General features: G+C 43.3%; 2 protein-coding genes across 3 annotated transcripts; both read left to right on the top strand.

Moving 5' to 3' along the window:
- The first annotated feature begins 1,688 nt into the window (after window positions 1-1,688).
- LOC116488900 (toll-like receptor 2 type-1) lies at window positions 1,689-5,273 on the top strand. 2 transcript variants are annotated; one of them, XM_032186889.1, is made up of 3 exons: window positions 1,689-1,828; window positions 2,423-2,497; window positions 2,750-5,273. In XM_032186889.1, exon 3 carries the CDS (start codon window positions 2,754-2,756, stop codon window positions 5,133-5,135), a length of 2,382 nt encoding a protein of 793 aa, XP_032042780.1. In that variant the 5' UTR covers window positions 1,689-1,828; window positions 2,423-2,497; window positions 2,750-2,753; the 3' UTR covers window positions 5,136-5,273. The 2 variants fall into 2 exon arrangements, with proteins under 2 accessions (XP_032042780.1, XP_032042781.1); XM_032186890.1 differs by lacking the exon at window positions 2,423-2,497.
- Window positions 5,274-11,889: 6,616 nt separating this feature from the next.
- TLR2 (toll like receptor 2) lies at window positions 11,890-14,241 on the top strand. The gene has a single exon (XM_032186992.1). It carries the CDS (start codon window positions 11,890-11,892, stop codon window positions 14,239-14,241), a length of 2,352 nt encoding a protein of 783 aa, XP_032042883.1.
- Window positions 14,242-16,200: the final 1,959 nt, after the last annotated feature.

Below are 16,200 nucleotides of genomic sequence, written 5' to 3'. Positions count from 1 at the left end.
AGTCAGATGCTGCTGGGCCCCTGACGTGTGGCTGGGCAGGTGGCCGCAGTCACTGTGTCTGTCTGCTTTCAGGCAGGTACCTCTTGCAACAAGTGGGCAGCAGACTGTGGCAATTTCTGTGCTCAGAAAAAAAAAAAAAAAAAAAAAAAAAAAAAGATAGAAATTGCTGTCAGAAGGTTTGGAGTTTGAATTTAATGGATTTCCCTCTCAGTGCTGGTAAGAAGGCTTCCTACCCCTTCATGGGTGCAGCCTGCTTGGCCATTTGACCAGATGTGAGTTTCCATTCAGTCAGGCAAAAATAAATGTCATCAAGCCTTCCCTTTCAAAGTTGTTGTACTGGGTCTGGCTGGAATGTTAACTTTCCCGGCAGCAGCCCATACAGTGCCATACTCTGTACTTGTAGCTGGAACAGCAGTGTTATCACACCAGTGTTGTGTCTACTGCTGAGCAGCAGTGGCACAGCATTGGGCCTTTCTCTAACCCTCCTAGGGGGTGGGCAAAAAGTGAGGAGAGAAACATCACTAGGGCAGCTGACCTAAACCAACCAAAGGGATATTCCATACTATGTGATGTCACACTCAGCAATAAAAGGTGGAAACAGGAAGAAGAGGGGAGGGGTGGGCTCTCGTTGAGAAGACGTCGGTCCTCCTCCCAAACACCGGCTACGTGCGTTGAGGCCTTGCTTCAAGGACGTGGTCAATCATCGCTCATTTGTGGGAAGTAGAGAGTAATTTCTTTCCTCTGCACTTCCATATAGCTTTCATTTATTTTGTTTGTTTGTTTTCCTCCCTTTTTCCCCTTTTCCCTTTTACTTCCCCTTAGTTAAATTGTTTAGTTCATGGTAGTCTTTATTTAATTATTATAATTATTTCCCTTTAATTAAATTATCCTTATCTCAACCCGTGAGTTGTTCTTTGCTTTACTTCTCCCCCTCCTCATCTAAAGGAGAGGGAGTGAGAGAGCGGTTGTGGGGTTTAGCTGCCCAGCACGGTAAAACCACCACAGTTGTCTTGGATGTTTACAGCAGGATACTATCTTTCAAGCTATGTCTTCTTTCTGAGACCAAGTATTGTTCCAATTTTATGCATTTTGTAGTTGTTGATAACTTATGACCGCAGCATCCTAGGAAATGAAATGATGCTGAGTGTTTCTCCATTATTCTTTTTGACTAAACAGCTTGACTCCAAATTATTTATAAATATATATTTAAACAATTTATGGAACCCACACAACAGAACATCTTGGCTGTGCTGAGATCTTCCATTGCTCAGTCCAGTTAACAGCCCCCAGCACATACCAAGCAATAAATACCAAAAGTAGAGAGGTAGGGAGCAGAATGTTGTTCTGCCTTGAAACTATTTCTGCACTTTTTTCCTCAGGAAGTGATTGGGAAAGAGTGACTTGCGCTAAATGGTTGCATCACCTTCTGAGCAATGGGAGCTGCCTGTCAGAAGGAGAGGGATCTGATGCTGAATTTCAGCTTGCGGAGCGGAGGGTACAAAAATGTATTATGCTGCTAGACTGTGAGCCTGAAGGTCAGTGTCACGCGTGGTGGACCATCCTGAACTCTTCAGAAGCCGTGATTTCCTTCGGAGAGGAGCCACTAAAGAATAGCCATGCACAGCAGTATGCTTCATTGGCTGAGTAGTTAGTGGAGATTGGGAAGATGTCAATAAGATTTTGTCTGAGGAGCACAGGCTGAAATATTTTCTAGCTCCAGACCTGCCACAGGGTTTCAAGCTTTTGTTGCAATTACAGGTATGAGGTGACTACTTGGACTGTACAATATCGGCACACGAAGAGAGAAGTGCGATGCGCAGTACCCGAGGTAAGTATTGACTCTCTGTGTATTCAGCATTGGGCGATGCTGTTTGTCAGTACTGAAACCATTTAGAGCAGCTTGTGAGCTTTAATAAGTGACTTATTTGCTGGTGTAGCTAATGGTGAAATGTTCTTTGGCACCGATGGCAGGAAACACAGCCCTTCTGTAAATTAAAATCAGTATTGTTCTAATTACGTTCACTGTTTATAGGGTGACGGTAATGTCTAATTCTCATCTATTCCCAGCACTGATTTACAGAAAAGGGTGATAGTTTTGTTGGGTTGGATATCAGCTTGTTCAGCCTTTCTGATAAAGAATGTAAATTGCTTGCAGAGTGTTTAAAAGGGCGTGCCAAAAGTGTACTCGACTTTGCTTTTTAGAAGCCCTGAGGCTCCGCTGTGGGAGACCTCAGGGTCTCTTCTGCAGAGGTTTGCAGTGTAGGAAGCCACAGCCTGCTCTTTGGGCCAAGAGGGCCAGTGTGTACCGCTCAGATGGTCATAAGCCTTTTCTGTTTTTTGGCTTCTGACTTCCTGGTAGCTGTACTCGATGGACGGTTTAATGCTGCGAAGGGTGTGTTTCTAACAGCCTTCCCCTTCTTAGGTTGAAACATCCAGTCGTAGCTTCATCCCAAAGAGGAGGAATAATGCTGAAGATGTAGGAGACGAGCTGAAGCAGGTGGGTGTATGAGAAGGCAGGACTTTAAGAGTCATCCTTTATGGCTGTTGAGACACTATATGGCTGTACCTCAGAGATAAGTATGCCGTGTTTCAAGGTTTCAGCAGCTCAAATAGGACTGATGTTGCATGGTATCTCATACAAGATAAAATTTGAATATGGACTTGCTAATAAAACTGCACAGGATTCTAATTGTTGCCAGTTGCTGTCCAAACCCCAAATCAATACTGTCTTATCTCCTGTTTCCTACAGCAAAATGTTCAACCAACCAAAACAGAAATCAACAGCTACACATACCTGGCAAGTGTGGGCCATGTACGTGGTCTTGGCTGTCAGTCTCTCTGAGGAACAAGCCCTGAAGCAGGCCTGTCCTTCATGCGATGCCACTCAGTCTTGCAACTGCTCTTCCATGGGCTTGGACTTCATTCCCTCGGGGCTCACGGACAAAATCACGCTGTTAGACTTGGCCCGCAACAGGATAAAACACATCCGAGCGCATGATCTGCAGCAGGCTGTGAACCTGAGGACCCTGCTGCTGCAGTCCAACAAAATCAGCTCCATAGACGAGGACTCGTTTGTCTCCCTGGGGAAGCTGGAGCTCTTGGACTTGTCAAATAACCGCCTGGCTCACTTGTCCCCAGGGTGGTTTGATCACCTTGTTTCGCTCCAGCACCTCCACATTCACGGCAATTGCTATAGCGACCTGGGGGAAAGTTCTCCCTTTTCTAGCCTGAGAAACTTGAGCTCTCTCCACCTGGGCAACCCGCAGTTCTCCACAATAAGGCAAGGAAACTTTGATGGCATTACGCTTCTCGACCAGTTGTGGATCGAGGGCAGCAATCTCAGTGTGTATGAGCCTGGAAGTCTGAAGTCAATTAAGAAGATAAATCACATGATCATAAGCATAAGAAGGGTAGATCTGTTCTCAGCAATTGTTCGTGATCTTCTGCACTCTGCCATTTGGTTAGAAATTAGAGAAATTAAATTGGACATTGAAAATGAAAAATTGGTGCAGAACTCTACACTTCCTTTAACAATACAAAAAATGACTTTTACCAGAGTTTCATTCTCAGATAAATATGCTAGCCAAATAATGGTGTTATTGAAAGAAATCACATCTTTGCGAGAGTTAGAGTCAATAGATAGTGTGCTTGAGGGGAATGGAAATTGGAATACTAAATTAATTGAAGTAAGTGGACAAAGTTCTGTTGAAATAATATCAGTAACTAATATGACTATTCTGCATTTTTATATGTTTTTAGACCCGGAAGGTTTGGAGTCACAAATAAGTAAACTGAAAAGACTCAGCATTGCAAGCTCTAAAGTTTTCATGGTACCATGCAGACTTGCAAGAAATTTTTTATCACTTGTGTATCTTGACTTTCATGATAATTTGCTTGTAAATAATCGCTTAAGTGAGACAATCTGTAAAGGTGCTTGGCCTTCATTGCAAACTTTAAATCTAAGTAAAAACTCTTTAAAATCTCTAAACCAGACTGCAAAATATGTAACTAATCTACCCAAACTGAATAATCTTGACATTAGCCAAAACAATTTTGGTGAGATTCCAGATGTGTGTGAGTGGCCAGCAAATTTGAAATATTTGAATCTCTCCAGGACTCGTATTTCCAAATTAACGGCTTGCATTCCCTCAACTCTCGAAGTGTTGGACATCAGTGCAAACAACCTGAAGGAGTTTAATCTGCATCTGCCATTTCTCAAAGAGCTGTACCTTGCAAAAAACCAGCTGAAGGCCTTGCCTGACGCAACAAGCATTCCTAACTTGGTGGCCCTGTCAATCAGAGGAAACAAGCTCAACAGCTTCTCCAAGGAAGAGTTGGAGTCCTTCAAGAAAATGGAGCTGCTGGATGCCAGCGCCAATAACTTTATCTGCTCCTGTGAATTCCTCTCCTTCATTCAGCACCAGGCAGGGATAGGACAGATGCTTGTGGGGTGGCCAGAAGGCTACATCTGCGACTCTCCCCTGGCAGTGAGAGGGGCTCAGGTTGGAGCCGTTCATCTCTCACTGATGGAGTGTCACCGGTCCCTGGTGGTGTCCTTGATCTGCGCTGTGGTTTTCCTGGCCATCCTCATCCTGGTGGCCATTGGGTACAAGTACCACGCAGTCTGGTACATGAGAATGACGTGGGCATGGCTCCGAGCCAAGCGGAAGCCCAAGAGAGCCCCCCCCAAGGACATCTGCTACGATGCTTTTGTCTCCTACAGCGAGAATGACTCCAACTGGGTGGAAAACGTCATGGTGCAGGAGCTGGAGCAGGCATGTCCCCCCTTTCGGCTGTGCCTCCATAAGCGGGACTTTGTGCCCGGGAAGTGGATTGTGGATAACATCATCGACTCCATCGAGAAGAGCCACAAAACGCTCTTCGTGCTGTCGGAGCACTTTGTGCAGAGCGAGTGGTGCAAGTACGAGCTGGACTTCTCGCACTTCCGTCTGTTTGACGAGAACAACGATGCGGCCATTCTCATCCTCCTAGAGCCCATCCAGAGCCAAGCTATTCCCAAGAGGTTCTGCAAACTGCGGAAGATAATGAACACAAAGACCTACCTGGAGTGGCCTCGTGAAGAAGAGCAGCAGGAGATGTTTTGGGAAAACTTGAAAGCAGCTTTGAAATCATAGGAGAAGATAGTAGCTCTTGTTTCAGTGTATTTACCCAAAGGATATAGGTCAGTGTTTCTTCCTGCTAAGACATTTATCTGTCTTATTTTTCTGCCTAACAAAAACTGGCTTTCCTGTGGATGGTCATGTTAATAAGTGAAAAAGAGCCACAAAAGGCTTTCCAGTGATTTGATATTCTGATCTTCCATGCTAGTAATGGTGATATTTGGAAGTCTTGCGTGATTTTAAATATTTTCTAAATACATTTATCTGAATTTAGTGTTTTTCTGTACTCTTTCCTCCTATCACCATATCACTGATTAGTTCCTGACAATCCTTTTGTGGTTTACAATTGGAAATAAATCGAAGTGCTTCAATACTCCTGTGTCAGTTTTTCTTTCATTTATTTTTTTTTTTCAGCATCACCATTCATAGAACGCTCTTAAAATTTAATTCTGAGAAAAAAAAAAAAGCGAATTTACATCAAAATATGCTTTCTGGAGCCCTACCATTGCCATAGAATGTGAAACAGACAGTACTGAATATGTACGTCTCTGTTTGTAAGACTGGTTTTCTGGCTACTCATGCCAGAATCCATACCACCATGCACAGGTTGGGTTTTGCTCAATAGTAGTCAAGGACATATTCTGGCACCATGTACAATAACTTGAAAATCAGAGGCATTAAATCAACGTATGTTTGTTTTTTATTTTTCTTAGTCTTCTTTCTCCCTGTGGATTCTTGTTTCCTCCTTTGTGGTTACCACGTGTCCTTACCTACCCATAGAAATAGTTGCTTTCTTTTTGTGGGGTGCAAGCTTGTGCTTCTAATGAGTGGGGTGGATGGTACTGTAGACTGGTTTCTGTTCTTCTATTTTGCACAGCACATTTAATTAAGCATTGGGCCAAGCACCCCTACACGCTTACCTCTGTAACCAGTGCAGAAAGCCTGCACTGGTAGGAGGGAATTCATCTTTTGTACTTCATTGTGAAATATGTCCTGGTTATACTGCATTGCTCTTCAACAGCTGTAAAGGGAATAGTGACAAGCAGGTAGATATAGATGTTTATGTTTTGATAGCTAGTCTCACCCTGAGTACCTGCAGTTGGATTTATTGTGGGTTTCTTGTGTTTAGAGCTGCTTGTGGAAAGCTGAATTGTCTCTGGAGGGATAAATTTATATGTGGTTTGGATAACTCAGCATTTCCACGCTCCACTTTTCTTGTGTTGCTGGAGTGTAAGCACAGAAGAGCATAGATGAATCTTGATTAAACTTCATACATGCAATTATTTTGTGGTGAAATGCAAGTCTTGATGTATGTACTGAGAGTCCAAGTAAGTGGCTGAAAAATGAGGAAATTTGCTTATACGTGTGTCTCTGCAGGCATATGCATACACACACACATATATATATATTTGTGTATGTGTATGTTAATATGTACATATTAACACTTCTGTGTGCGTGTGTATGCATAGATACACAAGATTGCAGCTTCTGGGGGTTAGCATGCAAACTCCACTTTCGGTTCTACTTTCCTGTTATAATGACATCTCTAGAGTTAGTCCGAAGTCTACAATGGAACTTTTCTGGTCACCCTCTTGGATCAGAATAGCTCAAGGGCTAATCAAATCTGAGTTCCAGGTAAGTGATGGGTGGATCATCTGACAGCAAACACTGAGCACAGATAAGATTGGTTAGGAGGCTGCATGCCTAGAGGTAAGGAGGGAAATGTTTCAGAGAAGGTCAGGCAGAGGTAAGAAAAGCCTTGACTTTTATGTGGTATGCTCTCACCATAGACACAGAATTTTATGGGCTCAGACATTTAAAGAAGACCGACGGCGTTACTGATCTTATGCCAATCAGATCTTCTAGGTGGGAATTCCCCTGCTTGAATAGCCCAAGTTGAGAAGTGAAGTGGGAAGGAGACAGCAGCACGAGAGGTAGCTGAGTGAAGAGTGATCACCAAGAGAGAGATGAAACATGAAATAAGTTAACCGGCACGCAGGCACCAGAGCTGGAGCACCAGGGAATGTTTTCTACATGGAGGTAAGTCTGCAGGCGGGTGGAGGCTGGAGACGCAGGGAGGGAGTGAGGCTGCAATGCCATAGTGAGAAGTGGGGATGGAGCACTCGGGCTATCTAATCTCTGCCACCATGTCATCCTTCTCTGCATGGGAGATTTGGGATGCTTGGGGCTGCTGGGCGTGGGCTGGTTCCTGTGGGAGAGCAGGACGGGGGGAGGATTTCTGACTCCTGTCAGGAGCAATCACAGGCAGCTGGTGGGGCTGCATGGCAGGCAGTGAGAGGGAAGGCTCCCTGGGAGAGCTGGGACATGCCGATGGGAGCAACGTCCTTCAGGAAAGGGCGACAGAAGAAAGCAGCACATGAAAAAAAAGACAAGTTGGGTCAGGCTGTGTCATTTCGTCTCAGTTTCCTCTTGGGAGGGTGCCCTGTGTGTGTTTTGTCCTATTCATTGTTTTGCACCATTTGTACGTCACTACCACCTGCTCAGGGAAGGCTAGGTGTGAATATGGGCTGCTTTTGTTTTAGGAATACAACCAGGAAGGAGCTCAGTAAGCACTGGTCTTGGGGCTGTGTGATCAGCTAGCTACTTATGTCACTCCACCCTGTTGCACAGCCATGTGTGAGTACATGCATGTATGTATATACGCATATATACTTTTAAGGAAATGCTGGTGGGCAATACCCAGGACGTAAGCAATCCACACACAACCAAGTGGGAAGTAACAACTTCCCCAGTCTACTTGTGGATTGATCCTTTCACAAACCAGTGGCCCCTCAGACTGCAGCTCTGCTAGATGTTAGTAGCTCTCTTTTAGCTTGGTACTCTTTCCCAAATCAGAAACAATTTGCATGCTGTTGGCATGCAGTTAAATTCACCTTTATCAGTGTTTAACACAGTTGCTCTGTTGATACTTGTTTTCTTTAAGAATATGTGCATATACTTCTACTGGCCTGGACCAGGAAAGATAACCCTGAGCACATCTGATGGCTTGGATCCTTTGTCCATAAACCAGAAACACTTGGAAAATTTAGTTCATCACTGTGCCTTACAGTACAACCATATCTGTGCAAGTTTCCGCATATTAGCTGTGTTTCAGTTTCTATGTGGCAATTTTTTTTTTTTTTTTTTTTTTTTTCTGTCCAGTGCAATGGGGAACAAGTGATTATTTGATAGGGTGATGATATGGAGTGGGGCTGTATTCATGAGCAGATGTGGAGAGGCCTGAAAGGACCCTGGAAGTCAGGAAACTGCATTATTAGACAGGAATGGGAAGGGGAAAAGAATGTCTGAAAATGAATGAGAGTAGGAATGGAATTTCCCCAGGGATCTGTCCCATGTGACAAACGAGCAAAACAACCTTAAACAGATGCTCAGGGAAGTGACAACAAAGAAAAATCTCTTCCTGTACCACCAAACTGGGGTCATTACTTCAGTTCCTGCTGGTAAGGAGGAGAGTTGTTGGGCTCAGCTGGTGTTTCCAATGTAGTTAGTACCTGCCCAGTTACTTTCTGCTCTGCCAGTTTTCCATCTGTAAATAACCTACCTATAGATAGATTTTGATGGACTGTGTTGCCTGGTGGTTTCTGTTTGTTTGCTTGTTTTCTAACTGTGGGAGGTTTGATGGCAACTTGGGCTTGCTATTCATTTTAGAAATTCCACTTCATTGTGTTGCTTGTGAAACCAATCTTAACCACAGCTTTTCTCCTATGGCTTACAGCACTGTGTTATCCAGGCAGCCTCGTGTGACCAAAGAAGCCCTGTAAAAGAACCTCAGCTGGATAGCAGGTGACTGTGACTACAGATCGTAACTCTTTGGGTGGGATTCACCTGCTTAAATATCTAGATACCTAAACCATTTTAAGCTGGTGGTGTAATTTCTCTTGGAGGCATCAGATCTTAATGTGGGTGTCTAAGAGACATGACGTGAATTGCCCCTAAAAGTTGTTATTTATCTTGATTGACTTTGGAGGACAGAGTGAAAGACCACCTCAGCTGAGGGCATCTGAAGTCCGGGGAGATGAATGTGTCCTTCAGGACCCAAAGCTCCACATCAGAGAAAGAGAGAGATTAAAGGAAATAGCAGAAGAGGTCAAAATGCTTGTAGTCTTTTAGCTGGGAAAAGATGGAAGGACTGAAAAAAAATATCCAGATCCTTTTCTCCTCTTCCCATATGCTTAAATTCTGCCCCTTTTGAAAGATTTTAAGCAACTCTGGCTAAAAATAATGCAACTAGAAATGGTAGGACTTGTCTGCCTAAATCTTCCTATTGTGGGTCAGCTATTCTAAAACAAACGAGAGTATGAATTCAAACTGAAGTAGATCTTCTGCACAGAGTCTCAGTGGGATGACTGAAGGAGAAAATTCTCCTCAGTGAGTACATCTAACCCAGTTAACCTGATGTAGACCTCATGATGACCTTTGGGAACATGTTCTCTGGTCATTTTTGGAGTTAGTTCATTTTTTTCACCCTTGGTAAAATACCTACATCCCAGGGGTTTGGGACACACTGAGGAATGTTGTCTCATGCTTTAAAAGTGCTCTTTGATCCTTGCCAAGAAAGCATAAACAAAAAAGATTTATAACTCAATATGTAATAAGTGTTTTGAAAGGAAAACAGCCCTCCCAGGCTTTAAGAATCGTTTTTCCAACTCCTCAAAGGGAGAGAAGATCTAACGTCTCTGTTGGAAGGGAAGCCAGGCTAGATTTTATGGCAAGCTCTGTAACACAAAAAGTCATTTCAAATCAGTATTATAAAAGGCGTGAATGTGAGGGAAAAGAGAAGTGAGACAGAATTTACAACTGTGTGGATTTTTTTGAATCATTTTGGTTTAGAAGATGAGGAACAGGCTATGAGGGTGGAGAAAAAATTGATCTAGCCCAGCCAAGTGATCTGGCTGCAAGAAGCTCCAAGAGCCGCTGGATCTTCCTTCCATCTAGGCCTGACCAGCCAGATCTGCCACACAGACCTAAAGCAGAAAAAGCCCCTAGCAGAGGAGGAAGATGTAGCAGTAAAAAGGAAGAACTAAGAGTCAGTTGTTTACAGTGGTCAGTTTTCCCAGTTTAAGTTTCAGTGTCAAGGTCAGACTGATCACAGCATGGTAATGATGGCCTACAAAGACATCTAGGCAAATATGTAGCTCCCAACTCCTAGCACAGGTACACCCAGAATAGCCTATGGTAGAAGAAAGAGACAGAAACATATTAAATCAGCTTCTCCTTATTGCCAGAAGTCAGATTAGACACATGCTGGTATGAATATTAAATGTGAAAGTTACTATTTCTGACAAGACGCTAACTCTTGATGTGACCAGGATTTGAATCACATACTGGAAGCAGGACTTGAAATGAAGTTTGCAGATGATAGTAAATTTGTAGGAGCCATGGACTCTCTCAAGGGTAGAGAGGCCTTGCAGAGAGATCTTGACAGACTAGAGGGCTGGGCAATCACAAACCACATGAAGTGTAACAAGAGCAAGTGCTGGATTCTGCACTTGGGACAGGGCAACCCTGGCTGTATGTGCAGACTGGGGGAGGAGAGGCAGCCCTGTGGAAAGGGATCTGGGAGTTCTGGTTGATGGAAAGTTGAATATGAGTCAGCAGCATGCCCTGGCAGCCAAAAGGGCAGACCACCATACCCTGGGTGCATCAGGCACCATATGGCTAGCTGGGCAAGGGAAATGATTTGTCTCGCTCTGCTCTGTGCTGGTGTGGCTTTACCTTGAGCACTGTGTGCAGTTTTGGATGCCACAATGTAAGAGCCACAATATAAGAAGGACATAAAACTATCAAAGAGCCTCCAAAGGAGGGCTACAAATCTGGCAAAGGAACTAGAGCAGAAGATATATGAAGAGCAGCTGAGGTCCCTTGGTTTGCTCAGCCCCAAGCAGAGCAGGCTGAGGGGAGGCGGCCTGCAGCTCCCTCAAGAGGGGAGCGGAGGGGCAGGCGCTGAGCTCTGCTCTCTGGGGACAACGACAGGACCTGAGGGAACGGCATGGAGCTGGGACAGGGGAGGGTCAGGCTGGGGGTTAGGGAAAGGTGCTGCACCCAGAGGTGGTCGGGCACTGAGACAGGCTCCCCAGGGCAGTGGTCATGGCCTGCTGGAGTTCAAAGCATTTGGACAACGCTCTCAGACACATGGTCTGATTTTTGGATGGTCCTGTGTGGAGCCAGGAGCTGGACTTGGTGATCCCTCTGGGTCCCTTCCAACTCAGGATACTCTGATTCTGTTTCCCACAAGACACTGGCTCTTCTTAATGTGACCAGGATTTGAATCACATATGCAAGACTTCATAGTAAAAAATGAATATACAAAGTAATATTCACAGCTCCAGGGGAAAACTACTTAAGACAGGATTTGGGGTGCTGGTGGGGTGGGATATATGGGGACTATTTTCTAAACAGGCAAAGGATCATATTAGTAAGAATGTTGTGATTATTCAGATATTTAACTAAATCTTTCAAAAATATGTACAACTATTAATTAACTTGATAGTCCTAATTCCAAAACTAGAACCCTTAGGAGAAGAAAAAAAGAATTCAATATACTTAGCCTTTAGCAAATGATTGTGGGATATGTATATAGAGTCCCATTTTTGACTAAGCTATGTAATCTCTGAAATGCATTAAAAACTGATATAGTGTCTTTAAAAGGAACAGTAAGGGTTATATTATAGCTATTATCCAAAACGTAGCTACTTCAGAACTAAGTAATCATCTTGTACTTTCTCTATTTCATATTTTAGGCAAAAAAATGTTGACACATACCTGGCAAGTGTGGGCCACGTATGTGGTCTTGGCTGTCAGTCTCTCTGAGGAACAAGCCCTGAAGCAGGCCTGTCCTTCATGCGATGCCACTCAGTCTTGCAACTGCTCTTCCATGGGCTTGGACTTCATTCCCTCGGGGCTCACAGACAAAATCACGCTGTTAGACTTGGCCCGCAACAGGATAAAGCACATCCGAGCGCATGATCTGCAGCAGGCTGTGAACCTGAGGACCCTGCTGCTGCAGTCCAACAAAATCAGCTCCATAGACGAGGACTCGTTTGTCTCCCTGGGGAAGCTGGAGCTCTTGGACTTGTCAAATAACCGCCTGGCTCACTTGTCCCCAGGGTGGTTTGATCACCTTGTTTCGCTCCAGCACCTCCACATTCACGGCAATTGCTATAGCGACCTGGGGGAAAGTTCTCCCTTTTCTAGCCTGAGAAACTTGAGCTCTCTCCACCTGGGCAACCCGCAGTTCTCCACAATAAGGCAAGGAAACTTTGATGGCATTACGCTTCTCGACCAGTTGTGGATCGAGGGCAGCAATCTCAGTGTGTATGAGCCTGGAAGTCTGAAGTCAATTAAGAAGATAAATCACATGATCATAAGCATAAGAAGGGTAGATCTGTTCTCAGCAATTGTTCATGATCTTCTGCACTCTGCTATTTGGTTAGAAATTAGAGAAATAGCATTCAATATAGCTGAAGAAATACAACTTTTGAGCGTTTTATCTTTGTCTTTTGCAAAGAAAATTTCTTTTAAACAGGTCTTACTCACAGATGCTACTGTGCCTGGGATTGTCACTATTTTAGAAAAGATGCCAAGATTAGTTGAGGTGGAGATGAAAGACTGTAGACTCTTGGGCACTGGACGATGGGATTTAGAAATTCAAGCAAACCAATCGCAGTCTCTGAGAGTTCTGACAATTGAGAAATTATCTATAGAGGAATTTTATTTGTTTACGGATCTTCAGGCTGTACTAGATCTACTGTCTCTCTTTACCAAAATCACAGTTGAAAATACCAAGGTCTTTTTGGTACCATGCAGTCTTTCAAAACAACTTCTGTCATTAGAATATCTTGACCTTAGTGCAAATTTGCTTGGAGATCAGAGTTTGGAACATTCAGCCTGTCCGGGTGGTTGGCCTTTACTACAAACTTTAAATTTAAGTCAGAATTCACTGAGTGACTTTAAAATGACAGCTAAAAGCTTGTCTCATCTAAGAAACTTAATTCTTTTAGACATTAGCCAAAACAATTTTGGTGAGATTCCAGATGTGTGTGAGTGGCCAGCAAATTTGAAATATTTGAATCTCTCTAGGACTCAAATTCCCAAATTAACGGCTTGCATTCCCTCAACTCTCGAAGTGTTGGACATCAGTGCAAACAACCTGAAGGAGTTTAATCTGCATCTGCCATTTCTCAAAGAGCTGTACCTTGCAAAAAACCAGCTGAAGGCCTTGCCTGACGCAACAAGCATTCCTAACTTGGTGGCCCTGTCAATCAGAGGAAACAAGCTCAACAGCTTCTCCAAGGAAGAGTTGGAGTCCTTCAAGAAAATGGAGCTGCTGGATGCCAGCGCCAATAACTTTATCTGCTCCTGTGAATTCCTCTCCTTCATTCAGCACCAGGCAGGGATAGGACAGATGCTTGTGGGGTGGCCAGAAGGCTACATCTGCGACTCTCCCCTGGCGGTGAGAGGGGCTCAGGTTGGAGCTGTTCATCTCTCACTGATGGAGTGTCACCGGTCCCTGGTGGTGTCCTTGATCTGCGCTGTGGTTTTCCTGGCCATCCTCATCCTGGTGGCCATTGGGTACAAGTACCACGCAGTCTGGTACATGAGAATGACGTGGGCATGGCTCCGAGCCAAGCGGAAGCCCAAGAGAGCCCCCCCCAAGGACATCTGCTACGATGCTTTTGTCTCCTACAGCGAGAATGACTCCAACTGGGTGGAAAACGTCATGGTGCAGGAGCTGGAGCAGGCATGTCCCCCCTTTCGGCTGTGCCTCCATAAGCGGGACTTTGTGCCCGGGAAGTGGATTGTGGATAACATCATCGACTCCATCGAGAAGAGCCACAAAACGCTCTTCGTGCTGTCGGAGCACTTTGTGCAGAGCGAGTGGTGCAAGTACGAGCTGGACTTCTCGCACTTCCGTCTGTTTGACGAGAACAACGATGCGGCCATTCTCATCCTCCTAGAGCCCATCCAGAGCCAAGCTATTCCCAAGAGGTTCTGCAAACTGCGGAAGATAATGAACACAAAGACCTACCTGGAGTGGCCTCGTGAAGAAGAGCAGCAGGAGATGTTTTGGGAAAACTTGAAAGTAGCTCTGAAATCCTAGTCAGAGACATTTAAGGCTGAGTATGTAGCAAATATCTGCTGGATTCATTTCCCTTGCCTCTTTGTCCATCATCTACCCGTGTCTGTATAACAAAGGTTTGAGCTACTGGAATTTCTTTTACTTGCTGTGAAATTGTTTTATTTTTGTCATTGTAGTCATGATTTTTCTATGTGTTTTAACCAGCATTATTAAAAAAAGCAGTTTCATTTAAATATTTAATGATGAAAAGTTATTTAGATACATGGCTATGTAGTTTATATACTTTTATCTTTGAATAGCTGTATGAAAGAGCCTGCCTAGACAAAGGTATTTCCGTATTTTTTGTATAAACTACTTCTAATCAAGTGCAATAAAGGTTCGTTTATGGAGTAGTTTATTACTGCATTTATTGAATGTAAGTTTCATCCTAGCTCTCCTAGTTAAGATGACATATTATCAACAGTATTTCACAATCACTGTACGTTAAATGTCCAAATCTTCTAAGAATCGTGGCTATAAACTTTAATCTAAAAATGCACCGTCACACTGCAGTGCTGGCTGCTGTAATGGACATGTTCTATGGCAGACAATTTTTGTGGCGATAGGCACTTGTGGATGTTTTCAGTATAGTTTCTTTGTACCATGCATGGGAACAGGTGCATTAGAGTAGGGTCCAAACACCCTTCTCACTTGCTTAAATGTAGCTCTCTGAGTGCTCACTTAGAGTGTGGGAAACACTAATATATATATAGTCTTTGAATTCAAGACCATACGCTTCTCTCTAATCAACAGCCTTGGCATCAGCATGAAAAGGGCATTTCCCACATTTGTGTTCTCTCTGTAAAGTAGCCTCACTAGCCTCATAGTAAAGAATTCTTTCCTAATGTCTAATCTAAATCTACCCTTTTTTAGTTTTAAGCCATTCACTATCACTATAAACCCTGGTAAAGAGTCTCTTCCATCTTTCTTTTAGGCTCCCTTTAAGCATCGGAAGACCTTATAGATCATGTCCATGTTATGTTTTTATTGTTGTGTTTTAGTCTCTGGCATCCTAAGTGTACAAAATCTGTGTTCAGCCACCTGAGTATTTGCATCTGACTTTAAACTCCAAAACTCTCATCTCATAGCTAGTTACCTTTTGTGTTACTTATAGGAGGTTCTCTGTGCAGACAGTATTTCAGTGAGAGCAGAAGTCCTCTTGTCCATTTCTAGCCAGACAGAAGACTGAGGACAAACATTCCTCCATTTCATCCACAATTAGGCAACTCTATCAGTGTAACACAAAAAGAAAGATTTATTTACATCCATTTTTGCATATATGAACACAGGCTTAAAGCGTTACAAAAATTACTAACCTTGCTAGTTCATCTAAGCAAAAAGCCACCTGCCTTCTATATACTTAATATTTACTCTCACTTTCATTCTTTTATTTACCTAAGGTGTTTTTTTTTTTTTTTTTTTTTTTTTTTTTTCAGTTGTATCATTTCCTATTTTTAGCATCTAAAACTTACCTTCACTTAGACGGCTTCGTACAATCTCTGCTTTATTCTCATATATATCAAGATGTAAGTAAAGATAACCTGAATTTGTCACTTCTAATGACAGTGTGAAGATTCTTAAAATACTGACCATATTTAATCTGAGTTCAAAAGCTACATTAGCAAGGTTGGGGAAATAAGCTCCTAAGACTACCCTCTCAGACCCCTAAGCAGAACTGGCTATTATTGCATAAACAAACTGTGTTTCAATTCCTTATGGTGTGATCAGGGTATTTTAGAAGTCAAACATTCAGCTGCTAAAGCAGGAAGACATGCATCCACTCTGATCTGTTTGCTTGTTTGTTTGTTTGTTTGTTTATTTATTTATTTTAAAAAGGCAAAAACAACAGATGTAATAGGTGATTAGATATTATAACTCCCTCCTCCTGTGTTTGAGAATCTGGTTATTGGAAGTTGGGCCTTTTGAGCATGATGACAGTAA

This window comes from Aythya fuligula, chromosome 4 (assembly GCF_009819795.1).
Source record: "Aythya fuligula isolate bAytFul2 chromosome 4, bAytFul2.pri, whole genome shotgun sequence".
Classification (NCBI taxonomy): domain Eukaryota; kingdom Metazoa; phylum Chordata; class Aves; order Anseriformes; family Anatidae; genus Aythya; species Aythya fuligula.
Note: the sequence above shows the minus strand (reverse complement) of the source record. Positions and strands in the feature narration are given on the sequence as shown.